This window comes from Andrena cerasifolii, chromosome 6, assembly GCF_050908995.1.
Source record: "Andrena cerasifolii isolate SP2316 chromosome 6, iyAndCera1_principal, whole genome shotgun sequence".
NCBI lineage: Eukaryota > Metazoa > Arthropoda > Insecta > Hymenoptera > Andrenidae > Andrena > Andrena cerasifolii.
The window spans coordinates 6,841,982-6,867,058 of record NC_135123.1 but is presented as its reverse complement, the minus strand read 5'-3'; the positions used below and the strand labels follow the sequence as shown (position 1 = coordinate 6,867,058).

Genomic DNA, 25,077 nt, shown 5'->3' with positions numbered 1-25,077 from the left:
CCCCGATGGTGGGAGGGGCAAAGCAAGTTTTATGTAATCACCAACCGACTCTGCGGGGCTCGGTATTAATACTGGCAATAAATAAACGCCGTCAGGGAGAGACTCGATCCTGAGGCATCTCGCTGTGTGCCTTCGTCTGCCTCTTACCCTCCCCCTCCATGGCTCTCCACCCTCTCGCATTGGCGTCGCGCGCGCTCCTTGCTCGCCGCGCTAACCGAAATTTCCGAGCTTCGAACTGTGATTTTTTGTGAAAAGAATTTACAGCCGCTCGTGGCGGTGCTTCTTGGAATATCAGCAGGAAGATTGAAGCTGATAGAGTTGAAAGTTAAACTGCGACAAGTCTGGCTTATTTGCAACCGGCGACGCCCATGCGCACGCTTCTATTTTTCTTCTATTCTTCGCTGCGGCTCTTTACCCCCTCCCTCTTACTCTCTCCATCCATCCTGCGCTCTCTCGATTAGATACTATGTCGATTCTTATAAATACTACAGCGTGGAGGTCCGCCAAACCGAGGTCGAATGTTCGCACGTCCAGTGTCGCTGGCTCTGTATGCCCTCGATGCGCCATTGGCGAGACGAAGCGAAACAGACGTGTTTCCCTTGCAGTTCAGAAACTAGTCCCGACAATTATCGCCCGGGTTCGCGCGCGCAGGGGCTGCGGCACTCCGACGTAGGCAAGGAGTTTCTTTTTTTTTTCACGGTATAAGGAGCCTTCTCCGATGAATTTACATTTCCGTGTATCGGCCAACCGGTTTTATGAAGCGACTCGCGGCTTGCAATTTAAGTAGGAGCTCTTTTTCTTCTACGAGATACCGTCCCCTCCCCTTTCGGTGCGGGAAGATGCGAAGCGACCTGACGATAGTTTCGGTGCACGACTAACGGCGCTCGACTCGTGAATAAAGAACTCGCGTGACATAGAAAATGATGGAATTGCTAAAAATGAAAGCAGGAGTGACTTTCTTCGTTGGAAAATTGAGGGAAAGATATGTGGAGTCTTGGAAAGGAACAGTTTCAAGTTGTGGTGAAACATAGAAGAATTCGTGACGATCCTGTTCGCCGAGCACGCGCGCGCGCGCGAACGAATTGGCATGGAAAAAAAGAAACGTACGAAAGAAAGGTTCTCGCAACCAGTCATGCCATCCGTCGCTCGTTATCGCACCGACCAGTTGTATCAACGTCTCCGCCTTTATGCAAATGGCCGAAGGCTAATATCCATAATGAGCATTAATCTGCTTTTTTTGCCTTCAAAGATGGCCGACATCTCCAGTCCCGACGTCCACTAGGAAACACGACGCGTCTCGTATCCCGACGCGCAGAAAAGGACGGGAGGACGGAAGATTCTCGATACACGCTACTCGAACCAGGTACCGGGGAGTAATTTCCGCGGAGCGGCGTAAAATTTAATTAGTGCTGCCAGGAATGCAAATTCTCCCCCGTAAATTCTACTTGGTTCCATTGGATTTGTACTCGAGACGTCGTTAAATAAATAAATATAAAGCACACTGGCTAAAGGGTTTTGAAATCGTCGAGAAATGAACGAAGAAGGACGCGGTCGTTGCGTGGCGAGTTACTCGAAGAGGTTTAAAGAAATGAAGCCCCCGTCTCGGCTCCGTAGGACATGAACGCGAACGCGAGCGCGCGCGCGCGCAGAGAGAGCACACACGACTGTTGAATTCTCCTGGTTTCCCTCTCGAGAAACTTCGATTCCGCTGGTCGCGGGAATCGCAGAAAACAGAGTGATGCGGCGACTTATTATGAAGGCCCGTGTAACGTGGTATCTTTACGCGGACGAGTGTCAACAAGACGGTCGCATTAATCTGCTGCGCACGCGGCTGACATATTTGTCTAGAAGCGTCGCGGAATTCCATCGCGGGAGAAAAATATATTTCTTTCCCTGCCCTCTGTATTTGTTTACGCGGTATTTTCGAGAAAGAGGGGAGGAGGACGGGTCGGTGGGAGGGAAGAGGAAGAAGGAGAGCGAGGGAGAAAGAAAGAAGGAGAGCGAGGGAGAAAGAAAGAAGGAGAGCGAGGGAGAGAGGGAGAGGCAGTGAGAGAGAGATAGAGAGAGAGAGAGAGAGAGAAAGGAGGAGGATACCCGTTGCATAAGCTATATTTAACTGCACCTGCTGGCGCCAGACTATTCGCACACGCGTTCGCATGCACCGTTGCATATTACACGCGTTGCTATACAAGACGCAACGCGCTCTGGCGTCGAACGTCCGCTTCATTCGACAAGCGCGCGAGAGAGCAACTAGCAACGGCCCCCTCTCTCTCTCTCTTTCTCTCTCTCTTTTCCTGTCTCCCCTCAACATCTCTCCCACCTTCTTTTCTCTATCTTGCTAATTTTCGAGCAACCTACTCTCACCAGAATATATTTCAATGTTTTGTAACGTTTCCAAATCTTAATATGTTCGAGATATCGAAAGTTAGAGAATTTCCTTTGTTAACTCCTCTAAATTCTTTCTCGAAACGCGAAAATTTGTCGTGGTTGAATATTTCTCGCGAGAGTTGGCCACTGCGCGCCACGCATGCGATTAAATTCGCACCACAGTGTGTCCTCTCGATAATGCCGCCCCCCTCTTCCGGAAGCGAATCTAATAATAGCCGGACCAGATAATCCTCGAGTAATTGAGAGAGAAAGAAGGAAACAGCGGGAAGAATATGGAGGACCCGAGGGATCCGAACAACCGGAGGTCGAAACGTGCTCGTTGGGCGGCCAAATATGGCGCGACACCGGGCACGACCTTAGAAAACCACTACACAAAGCGGTTAATTTAATTAGCCCTCGCGAAACGCACCGACGACGATCAGGCTCGACCAATGGGCGTGTCCAACGACACCCGCCTACCCGTTTCCAGCGTTCCCTCGTGTACGCGGCTAAAGTCGACGCCCGGGACGACTATGTTTTCGAGAAATCCTCGGAAAAAGATAGACTACGATGCGTCACCGCGAGATCTCGCTCGATACTTCGACCTCAACTCAACACGTGGACGCTATTATACTACACGCGACTTGCTCGGGAAAAAGGAAACATGAAATACAAAAATAGCGAGGCTAGAACACGTGGCGTCCATGTTCAAATTACGCGCGGTTACGTAACGGACCGAACGTTTCGATCGCATGGCGTCGCCATCGATAAATCAACCTCCCGAGTACTCCTTTATCGCCCTTCTCGACACCAGATTACACGTGAAACGAATCTAACGGAGCATATATCCAGCCCCTTGGAATCTCGCGCAAGAGACTCTACCTACGCTCGAAGCGCGAGAATCAAAGCAAGAAGCGAAAAAAGGATACTGAAAATTCCCACTCACCGATCGGAAGATGGGTCTGGACGGGGTCTCGTAGCATCGTCGGACGTGTCGGCATTGCGGCTAACCGAGCAAGTCCTGCGGGCCCCTCCGGTCGATCGATTCCTGGGCAAGGAGGCAGCCAAGAGGGCGGCGAGGAAGAACCAGTGCACCACTCCAGATACCAAACGTGACGCACTCTCTCGAGCAAAGTGCACGATGACTCGGCGCCGCCTTTTGCCTTCCGCGTGCCTCGAGAAACCGCTGACGGGGAGAAGCAGCAGGTTCGCGGATCACTCTCGAATCGCACAAGGAGAGAAGGAAGGATGTGACCCCCCCGAAAGAGTCGCGTTGCCCGGAGAGAACCGCACTGTCAGCCGGTAGCGTGGCACACGATTCGGACGGTTCGCGAAACGGCGCGTTGAGGCGGCGAGGAGGACGCTGGATAGAATAGCCTCCGAGGGCAGGCGAACAAAAAAGAAGCGAGGAAACCCGAGGGGGAGGGGGCACGACGGAAGACTTCCTTCCTATTCTGCTTAACGGCTTAACGTGCGCCGCGAGCCGGCGTTCCATCGTCGCGGAGCGTGATTGCTTTACGCTTCCCGGCGAAGCATCGATCGCGTAACAGAAACCTTCGCTTTGCCACGAGAATTCGACTGGCCGCGGAGCGCGCGGCGAGCCACGTTCAGTGGTAAGAGCGTAATGATCGCCGGTGCCCGCTCGGAACCACATTAGGCACGATCGAAGGAACTCCGAACCGAAGGAACTAACGACGCGAACTGAGCTGCGCGGAGGCTGGCGAGAAGCTCGGCCAGTCATGAGTGCGCGTTTCGAGCGCGCCGGCCGACGGTGGAGGGAGCGGAGCGACGCGACGCGCGTGAGAGTGCGTTCGTTCCACCGGGCGACGGAAACGCGGCGCGGTGGGGTTACGGTTGGGGTTCGTGCGATACCAGGAGCGGGGATGTGGCCGAACGCACCCCGTGAATGACGCAGGTGGCGGCGGTGGTGGCTACGGACCAGATCACTGCGCCAGCGCGTCGCTACCGTCCTCTTAATTAACTCTTTAGCCGCTGCTGCACCTCCATTGCCGGTTTAAAATATTCCATCGTAATTGAAACTTGGAACAATAGTTTAATATCCCTATAACGGCTCGACGCTCAATAGTATCTTCACCTCGTTAACAGAATCTTTTTCTTATCATTTCACGCAGACTTCTGCCTCTCGAAAAATATAATGCGCCCGCTAACTGGCACGAATCTATCGAATTTATTATACATTCAAAGGCAGCGTAACAGTTGCAAATGTACTTATATACCCAGGCGGAATGCTTCGTCACCGAGTTCAAGGCGCGCGCGTTGATAAACGTTTCGTTACACAGTGCGTGCGCGTGTGTCTTCGGTTATTTATCTATGTACCTTCTGAACTCCCCGTCGCATTCGGTATTCTCGGACGGAAAATGAGCAGCGAGTCGCGGGAGGCTTAATTATCGGTCGTATCGCCGGGATTGCGACACCGAGCTTTATCTGTATCGATTGCCCATTGAAATGCGTGCCTGGAAACGAGGCGCTCGGGCTCTCTGCGACGATGATTTACGATCGCCCTGTAACGTACGCTCGTCGTCTCGATGAAATCTCACCCCGTTCGCCGTTTACGTAACCAGTGCACCAGCACGCCTCGTCGGTAGTATCTTATCGGTCTGGAACGACCCGACGACCCCGTGTTTTCTCGTGTCCCAAATTCAAAAAACGTTATCGCGTCGAATAGCCGTCGCTCCCGATCCCCGCTTACGAAATAGGCCGAGCGTCGCTCTGCCGATAAATAAGTCGAGCAGATAATGCCGCGATCCGCCGTTGAGACTGGACGGGTACGTTGGACATTGCATCACCCGTCCCGTTTCGTCTTCGCTCTCGTTCACCGCGGGCGACGCGACGCGTCCAGCCGGCAACGAAAAACTTACTTTCGTTGCCGGCTGGGCAACGAAGCCTCCTTACCCGCGCCGCTCGCCCGGGCTACCTGGATAACTTTATCCCGGCGGAAAAGCTCCGATTAATTACTCGACCCGCTGTTTTAGAAGCAGGACATTTCAATTCTACGTGTGGCATATTCGGTGTGTAGTATATGCTAATTCATTTTCCTTTTCTTCTTCTCCTAAGACGTACGTCATGAATATATGGAAGCCCGAGCTCCTTGAATATATTTACCCGCGTCCATTGTCCTCTCCCTTCTTCCTCTTTCCCGAGCATACGCTAAACGGGCATTAGTATGCCGGTTTCCTCGTTACGCGCCGTCGTAGAAAATTCGAGGTCCTTCGCGGAGAGAACAAATAAAGGACACTTTCACGTCTGCCTAGCCGAACCGGCGAGCCTGCATCTTTTTAGCTAGGAATTTATTCCGCGCGGTTTCACCACTGAATTTCTAAAAGATGTAACTATGCGCGTAAGAGGAAAAAAAAAGAGGAGGAATTCTAAACGGGCAACCTAAATCGAGTAGAAACTTTGCCGATTCTCGTTTTCCCTTTTGCCAATCCTCCGTTCCGATCGGCGCACAGTGGGACAAACTGCTCCTTTTTGTGGCAAAATCGTAGAGCTTTTGGTAGGAATAAGATGGAGGGGTGATTCTTTTTCGAGGTTAAAGCTAAGATGTTGCTTATGAAACTCTGTGTGCGAGTAGAGTAGTTCATCCGTGATGCAACCCTATTTTTGTTGGTCTCATAATGCAAGTTTTGGGGGTGAAATTATTCCTTGAAAAAAATGCAGAATTTTATTTTCCATGCAAAATATTTCGAGAATGTTGAGAGATATCGAAATGAAGTTTAGACAAAAGATACATCGTTTTCTTATATCTACAAAACCGCGTAAAAATAATTTTCAAAAAATCCACATTTTTCAAGTTGCCCCCACCACCAAGCCTTAAAATTAAGTTTTTGTATTTTGTAAATATATGCTGAAATACCTGTGGATAATCTCTTTTCATACATATAAATAGTTGATGTGTTATATTTTGTTTGAAGTCCATTTTAACAGTTTCCATTAATAAAGTGGTTTCTGAAAGCCATATTTAAATTATTATTTATATGAAGTTTAGACAGCTTCCAATTAATTTAGCAAGACTCGTCGCTTTTTGTACATGCTGTATTGTTTGATTTCAGCATATATTTACAGAACACAAAAACTTCATTTTAAGGTTTGGTGGTGGGGGTAACTTGAAAAATATGGATTTTTTGAAAATTATTTTTACGCGATTTTGCAGATACAAGAAATCGATGTACCTTCTGTTTAAACTTCTTTTCGATATCTCATACTGTTCTCGAGATATTCCAAGGAAAAGAAAATTCTGCATTTTTTCAGTTGCATTGCAAAAGTTGCAAAAGTTGCATTGAGGCAACCAACAAAATATAGGATTGCGTTACGGATGAACTACTCTATTTGCACTCCGAGTTTCATAATTTTCTGAATTTCCGGGTTGCCGAACGTCCCTGGTGAGCGCAACCCCTTAAATCGCATTTTTCTTCGAATACTAAAGTCCTAAACAAATTCTGCGACCAGATTTGAATTCACCGCGTCAAAATTTATACAAAATGATAACAAGTCAAGAAAAAACCTCAACTACACATTATACCGGGAAGAACCAAAATTTTCTTCGAAAACATCGAGTTTGACGTAGATTTTCAAGATCAAAATTTGCTTGCCATACATTTCCAATATCTTCCCCTTATTCAGCAACATCTTAGCTTGAACCTCGAAAAAGAATCATCCGTCTATCCTATTCCTATCAAGAGCTCTGCGATTTTGACGCAAAAAGGAGCAGTTTGTCCCACTGCGGCGGCGGGGACTCGGCGTGCTCGGCTTGGCTCGCTCTCAACGGGCAGGAGAAGAAAAAGGGGAAAAGGCCGAAGAAATTGGCCATCACGGCCAGTGGACACAGGCCCCTGATCGGCATATTTCCCCGGCCACGTCATCGGCGAACGGTTGCCCGTGGTAGGGGCGAGAATTTGCGGAGTGTATTAGTAGGCCATGACGAAAATACCGGGCAGTCCGGATAGTAATAGCGAGTATCTAGACGGCATTGACCGCGCCCGAATCCGCGCCGCTCGTTCCCCGTTCTCCTCGTTCCGCGCGACGCTCGTTAAAGTCGCATTTAGAGGATGGTCTTAGGCCGGCACGCATTTCAGAGACGCATTTAGGAAGCCCGCTGGTGCGACACAGCGCGCGCGCTGCCTCGAATTCTTTCGCCCAACGGCCGCGAAAACGGGCGACCCATCCCGGGGAGGGAGTCACGCTCAACCGACCACCTACCACCTTTCGGGCTCTGCCTTTTCGGACTCGCTCGACTCGCCTGACTCACCCACTGATATTTCCAACAGATTCGGGCGCAGGCTACGCCGATTTGTGAAACACAGAGGATCCACGAATTACCCAATGTCCCACGGCAGCGTGTTCCGAACTTCCTGGCTTTCGTCACAGTCTTCGCCAACAGGCTGCGTCGCATTCCTGCCTGTCCCGAGCTCGTTAAGAGGCACGCAAAAGCTTTTACCGATCGCTATCGAGAGAAAGTCGAATATCTTCTAAATGGCCGCGAACCGATCGGTCATTCAGAAAATACCGCGCGCCTGGGTGTTCGGCAGAGTTCGTCCCTTGTTTGCACAGGATATTCCGCTTCGACCATGTTGCTTCCAAAGTTCCTCCTTAGCATGCTCCATCGACCGACGCAAGCTTGTCTCCTCCCTGTTAGCTCTGACGATGGAGATTCCACGGTATACGGTAAAGCGTTTCGTGTATTGTAATCCAATTAGTAATTCGTCCCCGCGCGATCGTTTCCTGGATGGATTATACCGGAAGCGCGATATAGTTCGGAGGCGAAGGAACACATAGGCCACGCCTAGGTACAAACACGGAGAGCGAGGTACACATGCAATAACTGCTATGGGTAGGAAAGGTCGAGTCAGGGTATGCTCTCTTCTATCCACGGTCTCCTGTCCTTTCCTTTTTTTTCACCATCGACCCGATATACGCCGCTCCCATGTTTGTCAACCACATACGCTCCCATTGTTACGCTGCTCCTCTGTAACCGTGCTCGCCACGGAAACGATCGAAACCGTTCAGACCGCCGAAGATACTACAGCCCAGGCATGCCTCTGCGACCAATAAACGTCTGTTTTACAGGCATCGGTACTAGCTGTATGCTCGTCCAGACGCGTTTTCCTGAACTGTGACGGAAGTCCTCTCGATAGCACGGAGCCCTTATTAACGGTAATTAAAATGGCCCTCCGTTGCGCTATCGTGTCCCGAGCAACTCTCGGGGAATTGATTCGCGATTAGCAAATTGAATTCATCGTTCGTGAAGCGTGGGTAGTTGGGAGTATGAATAATGATCGCTTGGCTCTACAGTGCACAACAGTTCTCGTGATACTGAGAAAAAATGTAAAAAATATGTTACGTCAAACGATTTTACTAAAGATGCACTAAAAACTTAAAAGTAATTCTTTTCTTGTGCTACAATTTCCATGGTGTTTTCTCACTTTAAATAAAATCGTGGCGCGGCATAAGAGAGGAACAGAATATGATTCAATTTGATACAGCACCACGATTTTATTTAAAGTGACAAAACACATTGCATTTTTTTATATATATATTTTTATTTTCTAGTTTTTAGTGTTTGTGGATTTTTTTATACATTTCTTTATATATTTTATTTTTTACCTTTGTTTAACAATTGTATTGTCTTCCAACCTACGCACGCATGCAAATTTTCAAAACAGTTGGTTTGGGGTGAGTGGGTGAAAATTGAGTTGTCAGATTTGGCACCGTACACCAAACGTAAAGAAGATAGAAGCGAAGTGAAACCATTTAAAAAGATTAAATAGCGATGCCTCGTATTGTTAAAGAGATATTTGTTCAGTATTTCAAATCGTTATTGAGTATTTTTCTTAATAAAAATTCAGTGCAATAAATTACGAGCAGTTTAGAAATACATTTTTCTCAAAAGTTCCATGCATTTCTAGATTTGGAGATATGGGCCTGTGAATTTTTATTAACATTATTGCAGGGTTAAGGGAAGTTTTTGCAAATTGACGAGACGGAGGTTGAAGGTGTCGTTAAGTAGCAAATGGAATAGAATATCCACGTGGCGGGTTCAACGTGTTGCCAGTTATTTGTCATTGGCAGTGGCGCAGACATGATGGGCGCATTAAAAATATATACGAACTCCCGTTTCAACGAATACACGCGGCTCAAGGTGTACCGAAATAGTTTTTTGTATGTATGATCGTTATTCACCTCGCGTGGGGCTTCGTCTGCACCCTAATTAAGAGACTCTTTCCTGCAAACATGCTCCGAGCGAAATCTCGCGTGAAACGGTTAAACTTCACGGAGAAGTGTACGAGCATTCAAGGTGTGTTTGAATCTGTTTAATAAATAAATGCATAGTGTCGTGATACAGCTGTGCCAGTCTCTTCATTTCGTTAATCCGCCGGGGAATGAGTAAGGTTACTGCAATCGTCGTTAAATTATAGTTGTAACCGGTGAAATTAATAACCGATCCTGGCGTCGAGGAAGCCGAACGAGGAAAAACGCGAGGGAACGTTACAAAATTATACGAAGCACGGACAGGCCAGATAACCCGAGCACTCGGTTAGCAACACGATCGTTCGACTATTACGAGAATGATAACGGACACGCATGTATGTACATATGTGTCCGCCACGGTATCTGGGGTTATCGTTTCTTTTTTCTTTCGTTCCCGAGTCAACCGAAGGGGAGTGCTAACTGAACAGGATCAGAGTGGACCACGGGTCATCGAAAGAACCGGCAGACATCCACATTTATGTCGCTCCACCTTCGCTCCCTCTATCCGCTCAACTAACCGAAACACAAAACTCTGAACGCCACTCTACGTACCCACAAAATTTCCAGAGATCCTAAGCCCCGAGAGAATCATAAATTAAACTTCTGTTACGTCTCCTAATCCGTATATGCGCCACCAACATTTAACAAGAAGCTAAAGAGGTTGCAAGAACGACTAATCGCTTCTTATTCGCGTAAGCTCGTTCCTAGAACGGTCCCAGTAGCAAACGAGGAGAAAGTCCCGTCGAGCTGATACGCCGACCATGAATATATCGCTCTGTACATGTAAATATTGTCACAGTTCACCACGTCGAGGGTCCCCGTATCCGCTGACGTCGCGGCGACCCGATGACCCCGCCGAACTTTACACCACATTCGCATGCCGATTTGCAAGCGTTTATGTGCGCTCGATTTCCGTTCGAGGAAACGCTTCGAGTCGAAAGGCAACATCGGCAGAGAAACGCTGCCTGGTAACCAGCCCCATCGACCACGCTGTCCGAAGCGAACTCCATCTGGACGTTTCCATTTTAATTGCGACACACAGGTGTCTGGCGATCATCTTTGTCTCTAGTAAGATTGTTCCGCGAGGGGACGGGGTCGGTAATCGAACCTGACAAGCGGTTTCAATTCACGAATTGCGATACCATCCGTGGTAGACGTGCGATGTTTTAGAAGAGTATCTGGAATTTTATAGTGTTGAAAAATAAATATGAGGAGGGTATAATGTTAAGGATATATATATATATATATATATGGATATTAAACATGTACGTATCTAGATTTAGTGTCCTGTAAAATAGATAATCTATGGACTAACGCTGTGGACCCTTATCGCTTGACCCGTGCTAACCGTATCGATAGCCTTGTTACTTAAGATAGACGAACGATAGGCACTAGGATATATAAAAAAAAATGCTTCGTAAAATCTACGACATTGCTGTGGCTAGGAAGGGTCACAAATTATGGCGTATCTGTTGCCTTCTTTTTTACATAATTATTGCCTCGCATTACAGATTACTGTAGCAACAAACTCACCATTTTGAACGCATGAATTATTTTTCCATTTGTCAGTTTTATGTATAAATATTTGACGCGGAAAGACTTTATTGTATGGAGTTATTTATAAAGTACCTCGTGGTAATAATACAGTCAAGGACCTGGTGAGGAATTTACTCGTTCTGCTTTCCAGAACTTGCAGTGGTGACCCTCTGTGTCCACTGCAAATTACTAAAAGAATCGATATAGTAGTCGGTTAATGAATGCACAGAAGATAAATGTTCTGCGTGATCGACATTCGATACGCGAATTGCAACACTACAAATGATAAGTAAAGTAATCGGGAATGAAGATATTACCACAGACCAGGTATACAATAAATTTGAATAAATCAATACACCTGACATCCTATGGAGTTTCGCGGCCCAACTTGGACTACCTTACCGATCTAGAAATTCGAGACTGATCGTAGTGTCCTCTGTTCATGAACGGTGGTCGCTTGAATAACTATTCCGCGAAGTAGCATTGGAGGCAAAGGGAAAGTGTGTGTGTGTGTGTGGAAATGCATGTGACTTGTCTATGCGTGTCTATGCTTGTCTATGCGGGTCTATGCGTGTCTGTGCTTGTCTATGCGTGTCTATGCGGGTCTGTGCTTGTCTATGCGTGTCTATGCTTGTCTGTGCGTGTCTATGCGTGTCTGTGCTTGTCTATGCGTGTCTGTGCTTGCTATGCGTGTCTGTGCTTGTCTATGCGTGTCTATGCGTGTCTGTGCTTGCTATGCGTGTCTGTGCTTGTCTATGCGTGTCTGTGCTTGTCTATGCGTGTCTGTGCTTGTCTATGCGTGTCTGTGCTTGTCTATGCGTGTCTGTGCTTGTCTATGCGTGTCTGTGCTTGCTATGCGTGTCTGTGCTTGTCTATGCGTGTCTATGCGTGTCTGTGCTTGCTATGCGTGTCTGTGCTTGTCTATGCGTGTCTGTGCTTGTCTATGCGTGTCTGTGCTTGTCTATGCGTGTCTGTGCTTGTCTATGCGTGTCTGTGCTTGTCTATGCGTGTCTGTGCTTGTCTATGCGTGTCTGTGCTTGTCTATGCGTGTCTGTGCTTGTCTATGCGTGTCTGTGCTTGTCTATGCGTGTCTATGCTTGCTATGCTTGTCTGTGCGTGTCTATGCTTGTCTGTGCGTGTCTGTGCTTGTCTATGCGTGTCTGTGCTTGTCTATGCTTGTCTATGCGTGTCTATGCGTGTCTATGCTTGTCTATGCGTGTCTATGCTTGTCTATGCGTGTCTATGCGTGTCTGTGCTTGTCTATGCGTGTCTGTGCTTGTCTATGCGTGTCTATGCTTGTCTATGCGTGTCTGTGCTTGTCTATGCGTGTCTGTGCTTGTCTATGCGTGTCTGTGCTTGTCTATGGTGCCGGCTGAAAACGTAGGCAGCGTTTCTCAAGAAAACACCAAGCATTTTAATCAAATTGTTCTACTTGAAATTCGAAGGAAGGAAATAGGTACATAAGTAATTTATAATTTTGCTAGTTTCGAATTTGTTCTCAGAACGTGTGAACAGAAATTTATATTTGCCCATTCTGCTTTTGTAATGAAAATTCGAACAGTTCGAAGTCCAAAGACATAACCTCATTGCGAGAACGCTATGACAGAAAGAACACGGTAATACGGAGAACACACTTTTCTGAACACCATAATTGAATCAGAAACATGTATTTTTATTTGAATAAAAAGATTTGAAAAATTAGCATTTTTATCTCGCAAATAATGCCTTAATAAAGAGAAAAGTTCAAAAAGCCAATATAAATTTTCACACAGCAAAAATTAAAGGAAGGGAAGTCAGTAATTAATTCATTCATGAGTAAGTCCGCGTCAAAGCACAATAATAGGGACATCTATCCTATGCCGACCAGTAACTGGACGTTTCACGTAAGTAGTTTTGGATCCGGAATTCGCCCGAGTTAATAGGAACATACGATGTAGGCGGAGGTTGCACGACACAGAACGTGGCAGTGTGTGCGATAAGGACAGAGATAGGTGGCATGTCACTAACTTTGGTTATGCGTCCCTGATACAGGAGCAGGATCACATAACCAAAGTTAGTATCAGTTAGTGGCACGCCAACTACCTCCATCTTTGTCGCACACACTAGCTCCCTCTCCCTCTCCGTCTCGCACACTCCATCTGCCGTCTATCTCTTATATCTATCCAAATCAAAACCGACGCGAACCGTCTAGTTACCAATGCGGTCGGTAAGTGCAATAACTGTTTGAAATGCTTCTAAGCAATAAATTAAGAATGTTGTCGTTGTATCATGGTTGTCTAATGATATTTCTCTGAAATCCAGAATCTATATAAACAAAAACATAAACATGTTTTGATACCTTTGCATATAATAAATAAACAAATCGCGTCAGATCGAATTTGTTTGTACTATCCACGAATTGTTGCATAATAGATGAATTATGAATGAAATTCTTTGAATGAAATGCACACAGAAGTTTAGTAAAAGTTGCTACTGTATTTTCAGACAAAATTGTGAAAGTACATAAATTATTTTCACAAAATTTATAATCCATTGTGTGTATGTTATTGATTCAATTTAAAGCGATATTACAACTGAATTTGCAAACTGCATTCATTTGTATTATTGATAGAAGAAGTGTTTGAAAGACATGAGTCTGTGAAAATACTTTCTAAAATTAATAAAAAAACAAAAAAGAGTGGCCCATGGGGGATCGAACCCGCGACCTTCGCGTTATTATTTCGCGGCTTCCCGATTGTGACGGGTAACAGTAACATAGTCAGGTACTATTTTTCGGAAACAAAAATAGATATCTGTTTGTTAAAACCGAAACGATATTTTTTGTCTCACTCATTGGAATACAAATAACATTCATACCAACACACGCACACATTCAAACCGCCTATATACTAAACCTTATAGCTATCTATGTACATATTTACAAAGGTGTAGAAGAAAACAATAAAAACTGGTTTACCACGTATACTGTCTTAAGTAATTCCGTATCCCTTAACTATACATCCTCCTGCTTATTCGGATATTAAACCTAGTACAATCATGGTGGGGTTTCCTCTCCCAGCCACCAATATTTTTTACCAGATGGGACAACCATAGGTGAGGATCGGTCTAACCAAAAGCATGTAACAAATAATTTTTATCCTATTGTTTAGATAATTGGAATAAAACATTCTACTGTGCGTATGGAAGGATTTTCGGGCTCTACAGCACGACGCTCTAACCAACTGAGCTAATGGGCCACGCTGAATCCTGCTTCTTTATACACATTCTTCCATTCATTCCATAAACCTTAATGGAGTTTGTTTCCTAAAAAATAATTAATCGCCGTTAAACAAAAGCTTTAACGTCAGCATATTAAAAACTGTTATCCTCAATATTTTCTTGAAAGGGTAGATCCTATCGTGCACCACCGACCAGAGTGCTTTTAAATAAAAGTGACATTCCCGTAAAAGCCTCTCCACTTATGCGGCCCTCCTCTTTCCCCGCGGTTGCATTCTTCGTTATTCCTAGCGTTCTTTTCTTCGCGGAGGCAAGTTCGTGAACCCTCTATCGATCTCACTATTCCTAGAGGCAATGAGGAACGGTCAATGGACTGCCGTCTTTTACGCGTATACATCGGGCGATCTAACAATAGTGGTATATATCGCGGTTGAAAGGTCCGCTGGCGAAACGGGCAGAGATCTGAAGAGCCACGAGCGAATTTCACGGGACTCGCAAGAGTTCTTTTCCCTCCTGAGGGCCACTTGAATTAATCGTTCCGTATGCTCCCCGCGTTTGCCGCTTGCGTAAAGCCATGAACTTTGTGAAGTCCTCAACGAGCGAACGTGCCTGGAATGTGAAGGAGGCTTGAAAATTTCGAGCAATGCGTCGGCGGATCCACGTCAGAGCACTCCGTGCGCTCTGACCAAACAAACCCCGCAAAATAACGACTCTTCGAATTTGCTTAAACACTGTTTTATTGTACAAAATTAACTCGTTGCATATTATACACAGTATATAGTATCAAGGAAATGTTTTCGCTTACTAGTCGGAATGAGAAGTGATCCTCTCGCTACCGTTGAGGAAAGTCCTAACTGCAGGGGTGTGGGAAAAACTGAGGTAGGTCCTGGAGGAGCATAACTAAATTGATCGTTCCTCCGTACGTTACGTAGGTACCTACGAAAATAAAGAAGTGAAAGTTACAGCCTACCCTAGGTTTAAAAAAATTTAAAAAAAATGAAAACCGACTTCAAAGTAATAAAAATGGACTATAAAGTAAAAAATAATTTTTTCCCTTATTTAATCTACGACTCACATTTTTTAAGTCGGCGCTAGATTTACGCAGTGCAAATGATGAGGCGCCGATTTAAAAAATGAGAGTCGTAGATTAAATAAGGGAAACAATTATTTTCTACTTTTTAGTGCACTTTTATTATTTTGAAGTCGGTAGTTTTTAACTTTTTAGTTTTATATATATTGACACAACATGCACAAAATAATAATAATTAGGTGACAATAGTCTTCATTATTAACCAGAACTAGCAAAATATTGAGTCTATATTGATGCAGTCTAGGATGAGACCACGCCCTCTTTCGAATAAAAAAAAGATCATCAAAATCGGTCCACATGCCGAGGAGTTATGCGGGGACGAAAAAAAAGTACTTCCGGGTCGAATCTATAACTTCCACCTTTTGGAAGTCGGTTAAAAATATATGATGAGGTATCTAACACTACGCATACGTTACCAGTCTGATCCTTGGAGAATATGCCCTTTAATTATGCACTGCGGCTGTGTTTACCAACATCCGACCCCTGACCTGCCGCCTTACTCACAATCAGTGTCAGCGGCGAGGCTGAGTTTTACTCGTCTGCTCTAGAACTAGAATTAACGACGAGAATTATCTGGATCATTATCGTCCCGGAGGAAAATCTTGTACCCAGTGAACGGAGTGTAATTACTGGTGTGAAGGTGCGATCCTTCGAGATAAGGCAACAACAGGCCGAACTGTGAAGCGTTTCCGTCGGGGTCTTCCTTGAAAAACGCTGTAAAGATGGTCGATCGGGTTACCCGCGACCGTCAAAATAGGTCCCAGGGGTTCTCCGCCGCGAGCAGTCGCGAATCGTGGCACGCCGCACGCCGCCCGTCTGAAACGTTAAGCAGAAATGAATCTTCACATGTTCGCCGGACAGATGTCCCGTGTACAGATGGACAATCGATAAATTGGTGCATTGACCCACGACCGTCTATAGTCTCTCGAACGGCAGGCTCTCGATTGCAAGATCGAAGCTTCAGAGCGAAAAGCCGTGCTCGAAGCAGAGAATTATTCTCTATTTATTACAAACGCCCGAGGTAATATATAACGTCTTATGTCTAAACCTGTTTTCCCCGTTGTCACATAACAAAAGCTTTTCAGCTCACGTAGCAGTGTTGTGTACCGAGAATTTAGACACTCGTCAAACTTACACGATAACTTTATTAAAAAATGAATAACTCTTAATTCCGGTGCACGGAGTCTTACAGAGAAGGTATACGAGCTTTCTAACTGCTTAGACGCTCTGTTTCTGACTCCAGCTAAAATTCAACTGACCCCTAGGGCCCTACAGGCAGGCAGCCCTTGCCGAAAACCCGGGGCAACGCTTCGCGCCCCCATCGGCTCGCTTTGGGCGAGGGTAACGAAGGTCAAGGTCAGTTCCACGCTTTCGAATAGCTATCTAAAGAGACAAGGTGAAGTGCTCGAAAGCGCGCTCGTTGACCAGAGCCAGACGGATCTCGAACAGTACTTATTGTTAGATGCACACGCTTAAGGGGTCAGTCCACTGTGAGGTCGTGAAAAATTGTCATTTTTCAGGATTTATTTTTTAGTAAACGGAATGTCCAACGTAAATAATGCTTTGTCTACTTATCGACACACTTATTGACAGTATAAAAAAATCTATTTTACATTTTAAACAGTTTTTTTTTAAACATATGTCGCACTGTTCCGAGAAAACGACGCATTTGCAACAAAAAATTCAAAGTCTGTTGTAATCATTATGAGTGTAATTATCGCCGGAACCAGGATTATTTTTACTGATAAAAAATTCACAAAATGGCGGAGGTTTGAATTTTAAGTGTCGCAATACGGTGAATTTTTTAATCGTTTTGCCTTGCAAGAAGTATGAAATGGTTAATCCAAAAAGGTTTCCGTGGTCCCGACCATAGCCACTGATGTTCTGAATGGCGTGTAAAAATTTCAGACTGATTGGGCTAATAATTTTTTTGCAATCACCTGCACCAGTTGAAAAAAAATGTTGTTTTGAGATAATTGCGTTTTAAGTATTAAAACAAATTAAAAAAAATCTTTTAATTTTTTTGTTGTATAATATAAGAGTAGCTTAATAAATACCCAAAAGATTTATTGCATTATATGTTGTATCTACGGAGAAAAAATTCTTTAAAAATAGCTTAATTTTTCAAACCGTCACAGTGGACTGCCCCTTAATTCTACGCCAATATCTTCTTCCCCCTCTTTACTTTTATCATCCACATCGAATGCTTTCCTCTTATCGCTGCTCGCAAAGCTGGATTCGTTTTATATAACTTGGCAAACCCCGCGATACCGCTGCCTATCGTCAACAACAGTTCGCCGTGATGGACGGATCAGTTACATGGTACGTATGACCTTTACTGTACATAGGTACAATATGCAGATAAATACTAGGTACACCGATAATTGCGTGACTAACGTCTATTGTTACTGCTACACTTGCATCGAGCACGTAACCGTCGTAACCTGTATCGAGATTCTCGATTGAATGCACACGCAACGGGGAACAGCCTCAATCACATTCTTTCCGGATTCTGCCTTCAAAACAAACACGATTCGCTGAGTGACACGCAACATCGTCGGAAGAACGCTGACAACAGAGAAACTGGATATCAGGGAAGCAGTAGTACTAGCAGCTGACAATGCGTACAGAAGAGACTCGCCGTCCCGAAGGGCAGACGCATTATTCGGCGAGCCGCTCGGTGGAACGTTTTACGGTGAAGCGAAGGCGTCTACCGTCTATCGATGCCGGCCGGGCTGGCAGAATATATTGCGAAACGAAAGTGATTACATAAGACGACGGATGAAAGCCGGTATCGCGAGCGAGTTGCAGCGTTTAAAAGAGAGAGAACCGTGCGCAGTTTCACGCGAGAGATGCTGCTGTCACCAGGGCGAAAGTGACGCATGTGTCGTCGTTATATTTTCGTACGCCGGTCCCCCTTTCCTCGATCGGTGCACAGTGGTCGGCTCGCGTCGTGGATTCTAATCTGGGTCCTGGGACTAAGGTCATCGCGAACGCTCGCGCGGCTAACCGATGAATCCACCGAAGAACGGCGATGACCTAGGCGCCGAAATCGACCGGCGCCCGGTGAAGAGAGGAGCTGCTGCCTGGAAACAACGACCCGCGTGCAACGCGTCTTCGTAAACACAGCGGGGACTTGTTTTTATGCGCCTCGTCCCCTCCGACGTCCTTCCGCGGTCATTGAAAGGCGACACGCTGCGGGATCAAAGCAATTGGAGAAGGTGCTTCTCAGTAGTTCTTCCTGGAGGCCTGCTAGTTTATTCCGAAAGAATCGCCACCTTAATGCCCATTGGTTTTCGCAACGATTTCCTCTGGAAATTGGTGCGCGGCTCTGGAAGCGGCTGCGGCACCTCCACTCGCGCTACCGGCTGCTATTTCAGCCGATACTCGGGATCCTCCTATGGTCGAACAGTCAGTGGACGGCGGTGCGAAGATACTCCCTGGTAGCGGTTGGAGAAGCGTTATAGCCAGACGGTTTAGTCGCGATCCGAACACGAATAGAAACGGTTCGCACCGCCGCAACGCTTTTCCGCCTGATCGATCGGGGGGAGCTCGGTGGTCTTCTTCGGATGAATCCGTGATCTTGCTCCAGTGGATTTCGCTTTCGTCTTCGTTTCTGAAAATTTGAGAAGCTGAACGGTAAGATGGCAACGATTCCTCCGAACTTGACGGAATGCTACGTACGCGCGGATAAATGAGAAATTTCTTATCGTCGCACGGAGAATGCGGCTGGTCTGCTTGCCGAACGCGGCAGCGCATTATCAACGGTACTAATTGGCAGCAGCATCGTTCAATTATCTCAGCTCGCACGTCTTTTTCGTTTAATACGCTGCTGCGGTGACGTTTCGCCGTTTTCTTTCGCACTTGCACGCTCGTCTACTCCCCATCGCTTGTTATTCTTAACGAGCATTCTCTTGGGGAATGATTAATTGCGTCGCATTCCGACGACAGTGGAATATCACTGTAGATATTTATAATAGCGGTCGTTAAGCTTTCCTCAAATTGGTCACTCATGTTAAAAAATATCCTGCGCCCAAGCGCATGTTTTCCTTATTCGCGTTCCACGAAAACCGGCAATTATTTTCCAGCCGGGGCGCAGCAATTAGTCGGAAATTAACGTCACGCGCGAGTGGCGATATTTTCGACCCCACGTCAAGATTAGCTATAATTGACGACGATTGATCACAAATTGAATCTGACCACGCTGGGTCAATCGTCCCAGCCACGGCAGTTAATTGCGGGTCGCGACTGCGTGTCAGGCTAACACCTTTCGGAATTGGCATCTTGGTGCTGCAAACGCGCTGAAAGAAGGATTGTTTTCTCGAAACGTTACTGACTGCAGTATTCACTACGCAAATGCCTGCAACGCTTGATACGTGAATTATAACGACCGCAATAAGAAAGAAATCGCCCGAGGAAAACTGCAGCAGAAATTTACTTATCGGACAATATTTTTTGCGTCGCCGCATTTCATCCATCGTCAGAGATATGTAGTAAACACGGCAGAGGTGATCTTAAAAAGTTAATCTTTTTTACCACAAGTTCCACGCAGTCCCGACTGTTCGCCAGGGTAACCTGAGACCCCGAGACGCTCTCGGTTTCCTTCGACGCGAAAAACCGTCGATGCAAGTTTAAAAGCGGGAATTGGGTCGCTGCAATTTATCGGCTCTTGACGACGAGCTGCGCATCATTTCGCAAACGGTGAAATTGAAAGGCTGGCGACTTGTTGCTCGCTACTCCCGTCGAAAATTTTACATAATCGCCTTTCTTCGCGCGGCTGGTCTCGTGCGCCAATTCGGATGCACCCCACGTCGGGTTTAGTAGGAAAACAATCAATCCGGCCGTCGCGTTTGCACGTTACTTCCAGGTTCTCCGGAAATGCCTCGCACTATCGCCGTCGATCTCTTCGGCCGTTTAATTGCCAAGCGAACACTACCATACTTTCCTGCGAAACACCAACAAGTGTAATCGAAATGTAATTCGAAGTAGGATATCTTTAGACTAAGTATGCAAACTTAAATATTATTATTCATAGATACAACTTTGTATCAACTGCTCGCAACCTTAAACGAGCGTTTATAAACGTCCGAGCATTTCAGTGCGCAACAATTATTGTGGGTTACTAGAATGGGCTCCAGCGAGACGGTAATAGAGGAATTGAAACGGAAACTTTCACCTTTCAGGGCAGTAGTGAAAGAAATCATGGTTAAGGCGTACGGGGGTGTGCTGATCCTAGCTGATTTCCTGCTGCTCCTCGTCAAGGTCCTTTATTACATCGGCGAGGGAATATACAGGCTGTTCGTCCCGGTCGAGGAGAAGAGCGTCGCTGGGGAGATTGTCCTGGTATGAAGAGTAACTTTCTCAGCACACGTACATTTCACGCAGAGACGGGCAAAGAATTATTTGGAATAAAAATTTCGTACACAAACTTTTATTTGAAACAATTCTTTGCCCGTCTCTGATATCATGGCACCGGTGCAAGAGTCCATACTTAATCCGAAAAATGAGCGTGAATTGTGAATTTCCTGATTGTACAAATTACCTCTCACGGGACCTTGGTATAATTACTATTCACGACCATCGATTCGGCTCGTTCGCGATTACCCCTGACACAAAGGCTCGCAGAACAATCACGGCGCGTCGTGGCGATCAAATTTTACGACACTTTGTCCGCTCAGGTCACAGGCGCGGGTCACGGTATCGGCAAAGAGTTGGCGTTGAAGTATGCATCGCTGGGTGCCACCGTTGTCTGCTGGGACTTGAATCAGCAGGGCAACGATGAGACCGTGGAGGAGATTAAACAAATGGGCACCGCGAAAGCGCACGGTTACAAGTACGTTTAAGCATGCGATGCCCCGCGCTTTGGGGGTGTGTGTTCCAATCTGTGGCGTTTCGCAGGTGCGACGTGTCCAACAGGGAAGAGGTGTTCAAGGTGGCTGAGAAGGTCAGGGAGGAGGTGGGCCACGTGACGATCTTGATCAACAATGCAGGCATAATGCCCTGCCGCGCTATCATGGACCATACACCTGAGGAAATTATACGAATATTCGACATCAACGTGTTGGCGCACTTTTGGGTGAGCTTCTTTGAAAAGCTAGCCGTTCTACCGAGACTCCTTTCGTTTCACTTCTCCTGCTCGGCTGCTTAAGATTAATTTCCCTGCAGACTACGCAGGCTTTCCTGCCCAGCATGATCCAGAGGAATCACGGCCACATAGTCGCCCTTTCGTCGATGGCTGGATTCATCGGTCTTGCTAACTTGGTCCCCTACTGTGCGTCGAAGTTTGCGGTGAGAGGTAAACGTCGCGCTTCTTTCACTTGACTACCACGCAGGCTTCTTCTATGTACCTGTATGCATAAAGATTCCGTTTTATAATTGCAGGATTGATGGAGGCTTTGAACGAGGAGGTCCGGGCAATGACCAAAGACAAGGCATCGAACATCCACTTCACCACCATCTACCCGTACATGGTGGATACGGGTCTCTGCAAGAAGCCGAAGATGAGGTAAAATCAATTCAGATTGGCTTGCGTTGGTAGATGATCGAGGCAGGTGTACAGCTGTTAAATGAGTATTCTTGTTGTTGCCTTGGCAAAATACGAGGGATTAATCGCTAAATAGTAATACCATTCGCTTGTGCTTGCATGCAGACTTGACTATAGGACCAAAGGTGAGGACACTGTCGGATGAGACCTAATAAAGTAGAATACAGAAAGAAATAGTAAATGATGAAAGATCGAGCTGAAAGCGAAGAAGAGATTGTTACGCGAATCATTGGTAATCCTTTGTCCGTTTTATTCAGATTCCCAAATCTCATGGGGCTGGTTCCACCGCAAGCAGCGGTTGTCCAAATAATCAAGGCGCAGAGACGGAACATCAAGGATATGTCCATTCCCGTGTGCTGGTCTTACATCAACGCTTTTCTGAGGTATGCGTGACGCGGAACCCACCAGTTGACAATATCTCGAGTATGCGGTACGAATCTTTCTTGCCCGTTACAGATGTATCCCCGAAGCAGCTACACGTGCCACAGCAGACTTCCTAGACTCCGGCGTTGAGGCGGATAGTTAACGAACGCCTGATGTTTCCTACGATCCACAAACGGGAATGTCGAAGGGGATGCTTCTGCTCATTCGTCATGTGTTTATAATTGGTGCAAGTACAGTAGATAATTTTGTCATTCACAGTTTTCTATTATTTGTCGCTGATACCTCGTGAGAAGTTGCGCAATAATGAAAACAATAGCTACTCGTGCAATGTTCGAATTGTAAATTAAAAAGGTGTCCGTTGATGTGTAAGTAAAGAATTTTTATGTACCAGCGTGCTTTCGTTTGATCATCGATAATAAACGGATGTTTGATTGTATTTTACAAGATGTTTTAAACTTTATTCTACCTTACTCGGATCCACAAACGTACAAATAAGATTTATATAAAAATTCTATCTCTATAAGTATCAGAAACGTTTTAAACAATGGAATATTTACAAATCGTGAGAGATAGTTTTCCTGTACTAACTTCCCAAAGTATTTTTAAACATTTCATCCAATTTATCATAGCCCTTCAAGCCAACTTTGCCGCCAGCCACCTGGCAGCCAAAAGTCACAGCCGTGTGTAAAATGTTCTGAGTAATAAATTCCGTGTGGCTGCATTCCACGCTTTCGATATTGTAATTCTTTTTTACATTGCGTTTGTGTTCCTCGTCTTTGAGGAAAACATTCCCTTCCGCCGACTCTGACCTCCTCAGTTCGATGCGATCTAACTTTGCTTTATTCAAAATATACAACACCGCTGCGTTAAAAGTATCCCCCGCACCCAGCGTGTCCACGACCCTCTGCGGTGGGAACGCAGGTGACTGTACCGTCACGTTGTCCGGAGTTCGTGCCATCGCACCTCGATCTCCCCACGCGCAGATGAGAGTTGCTCTGGAGAGAAAGAAATTTCATAAAACATTTACATAACGCGTGTAATTCAGAAGCCCCTCGTCATTCGCGTCCATACCCAGATTTAGCGTCGTCGCTAATATTCTTCAATGTCTCGCTCATATTGTCGTATCCCCTGCTTTGAGCGAAGTCCTTGGATATAAACGCCACGTCGACGTAAGGGAGCAAGTCCAGCAGTTCTTGTCTCGGGCGCTCGAGCTCGACGCTGATCGTGATCGGCATCTGATGCATATTGACTTCCTTGTTGCTAGAATCCTGGCTGTAGTCAAGCATGTTATTGTAGTTCTCCACGCACTGCATCATGGACAATACTTCGCTGAAATTCCTGCCCTCGAAGTGAATCCAACTGTAATCCCCCAGACGCAGTTGTTCGAAGTCCTTCAACGTCAATTCAGGCAGGCATGGATTGTGATGTAGGATCGTACGAGACCCGGTGCTCAGGCTTAAAATGACGGTAGATATCGGGCAGCCGATGCCATCTACCATGGGGCAGTGAGAGAAATTGATATTGTATTTTCTCATGTCGCTTTGCAGAAAGTTCAGGTGCTCCTCTGTGCTCAAGGTGCCAAGGAACTCGCAGGGGTTGCCAAGGAGGGACAGGACGGTGCAGGTATTTGACGCATTGCCTCCTCTTTGCCATCTCTGTTCCACGGATCTGTATGTCAATCAAACAAGTGATACAAGTGGTTAAAGATGCACGAAGATCTACGAATTACTTTCTACATTTATCAAACAGGTCAAAGGGCGATCTGCGGATGGTTGTTAATACCGAGCATTCTGTTTACGTCTGCTTTGCTCGTGCTTATCAGCTGATCAACGTAAACAGTGCACGAACGATGACATTGCGCAATCGCAGACAATGGTTTCACCTTTGGTCAGAATCCTCCGCGGGATATTTCCTGCAGGTTTGCACGATGTCCAAGCAAGTCAGCCCCACGCAAAGGATCGTTCGCTGGTTCGGCTCGGTTGTGGAAGAAGCACCGACAATCTTTTCGTAGAAACTTGAAATCATATCACTTGTTGGCTCGTCGCGCAAGTCACATTACGTTTCTCCTGGCCGACGCGACGGACAGCGGGCTTCTAATCGATCAGTGTTTAAACGTACCGTGGAAATTTCAAGTTCCGATAACAAATCGCGTAACTCCGTTTCGTTTATAAATCTTCTCCCCTTTTATCAGCTAGATTACATTAATGTCCATATATTTTTTTCAGCTGTCAACTCGACCTTTAACACTTAGGATAGAATTACATTGATAACTTTTAAACCCACTTTGTACCATTTCTGCCAAAAATAGCGATAATCCAACTTATCAGCAGCGGGATAACGACTTAAAGCTTAAAGCGAGGCACCTTACGCTGCACGCGTTTCGCTATTACTTCATCGTTCCACTATAAACAGCGAAAGTTACATCGACTTACAAAACGAAGTGAATAAATAAAAAAGAATGAATCAGTTTGAAGATGTTACTGTGGCATAGAACGCGTTCCCGAACACAAAGCCTTGTAACTTGCTCTACTATTCGAGTCTAAGAATTAATTAGCGATTATATGATAATACTTTTAGTGGGAATGCTAATAGAAGAGATTAAACGGCGTCAAAGTTGCCGCTACTTAAAAATGAAACGATCGCAGCGCTTAACGGATAGCGAAGAATGCTGAAG

General features: G+C 46.0%; 2 protein-coding genes and 1 long non-coding RNA gene across 7 annotated transcripts; 1 reads left to right on the top strand and 2 right to left on the bottom strand.

The window, feature by feature from the left end:
* Positions 1-13,527: 13,527 nt before the first annotated feature.
* LOC143370402 (uncharacterized) lies at positions 13,528-16,010 on the bottom strand. Its single transcript, XR_013085611.1, has 3 exons — positions 15,892-16,010; positions 15,191-15,321; positions 13,528-14,994 (listed from the first exon to the last, which is right to left on the bottom strand). It is a non-coding gene; the product is annotated as an uncharacterized LOC143370402 (long non-coding RNA).
* Positions 16,011-16,050: 40 nt separating this feature from the next.
* LOC143370400 (short-chain dehydrogenase/reductase family 16C member 6-like) lies at positions 16,051-22,839 on the top strand. Of its 5 annotated transcripts, none has more exons than XM_076815476.1 (8): positions 16,051-16,191; positions 20,659-20,818; positions 21,154-21,308; positions 21,374-21,551; positions 21,641-21,770; positions 21,857-21,980; positions 22,277-22,402; positions 22,476-22,839. In XM_076815476.1, exons 2-8 carry the CDS (start codon positions 20,678-20,680, stop codon positions 22,543-22,545), a joined length of 924 nt encoding a protein of 307 aa, XP_076671591.1. In that variant the 5' UTR covers positions 16,051-16,191; positions 20,659-20,677; the 3' UTR covers positions 22,546-22,839. The 5 variants fall into 5 exon arrangements, with proteins under 5 accessions (XP_076671591.1, XP_076671593.1, XP_076671590.1 ...); XM_076815478.1 differs by lacking the exon at positions 16,051-16,191 and adding an exon at positions 16,808-16,831; XM_076815475.1 differs by lacking the exon at positions 16,051-16,191 and adding an exon at positions 17,678-17,797.
* Positions 22,830-24,885, bottom strand: LOC143370398 (ketohexokinase). The gene is made up of 3 exons (XM_076815464.1): positions 24,286-24,885; positions 23,475-24,071; positions 22,830-23,398 (listed from the first exon to the last, which is right to left on the bottom strand). The coding sequence occupies exons 1-3, from the start codon at positions 24,426-24,428 to the stop codon at positions 22,987-22,989; spliced, it is 1,152 nt and encodes a 383-aa protein (XP_076671579.1). The 5' UTR covers positions 24,429-24,885; the 3' UTR covers positions 22,830-22,986.
* Between the last annotated feature and the right edge of the window lie 192 nt (positions 24,886-25,077).

Bases quoted from the DNA above. Each gene is read 5' to 3' on its own strand.
- LOC143370400 (XM_076815474.1), top strand. From the start codon at position 18,620: ATGCGCCTCGTCCCCTCCGACGTCCTTCCGCGGTCATTGAAAGGCGAC. The intron at 21,981-22,276 runs GTAAAATCAATT...CGTTTTATTCAG, and splicing joins TGCAAGAAGCCGAAGATGAG to ATTCCCAAATCTCATGGGGC. The intron at 22,403-22,475 runs GTATGCGTGACG...TGCCCGTTACAG, and splicing joins TACATCAACGCTTTTCTGAG to ATGTATCCCCGAAGCAGCTA.
- LOC143370398 (XM_076815464.1), bottom strand. From the start codon at position 24,428: ATGATTTCAAGTTTCTACGAAAAGATTGTCGGTGCTTCTTCCACAACC. The intron at 24,072-24,285 runs GTGAAACCATTG...ATTGACATACAG, and splicing joins GCGGAGGATTCTGACCAAAG to ATCCGTGGAACAGAGATGGC. The intron at 23,399-23,474 runs GTATGGACGCGA...CTTTCTCTCCAG, and splicing joins AGCGACGACGCTAAATCTGG to AGCAACTCTCATCTGCGCGT.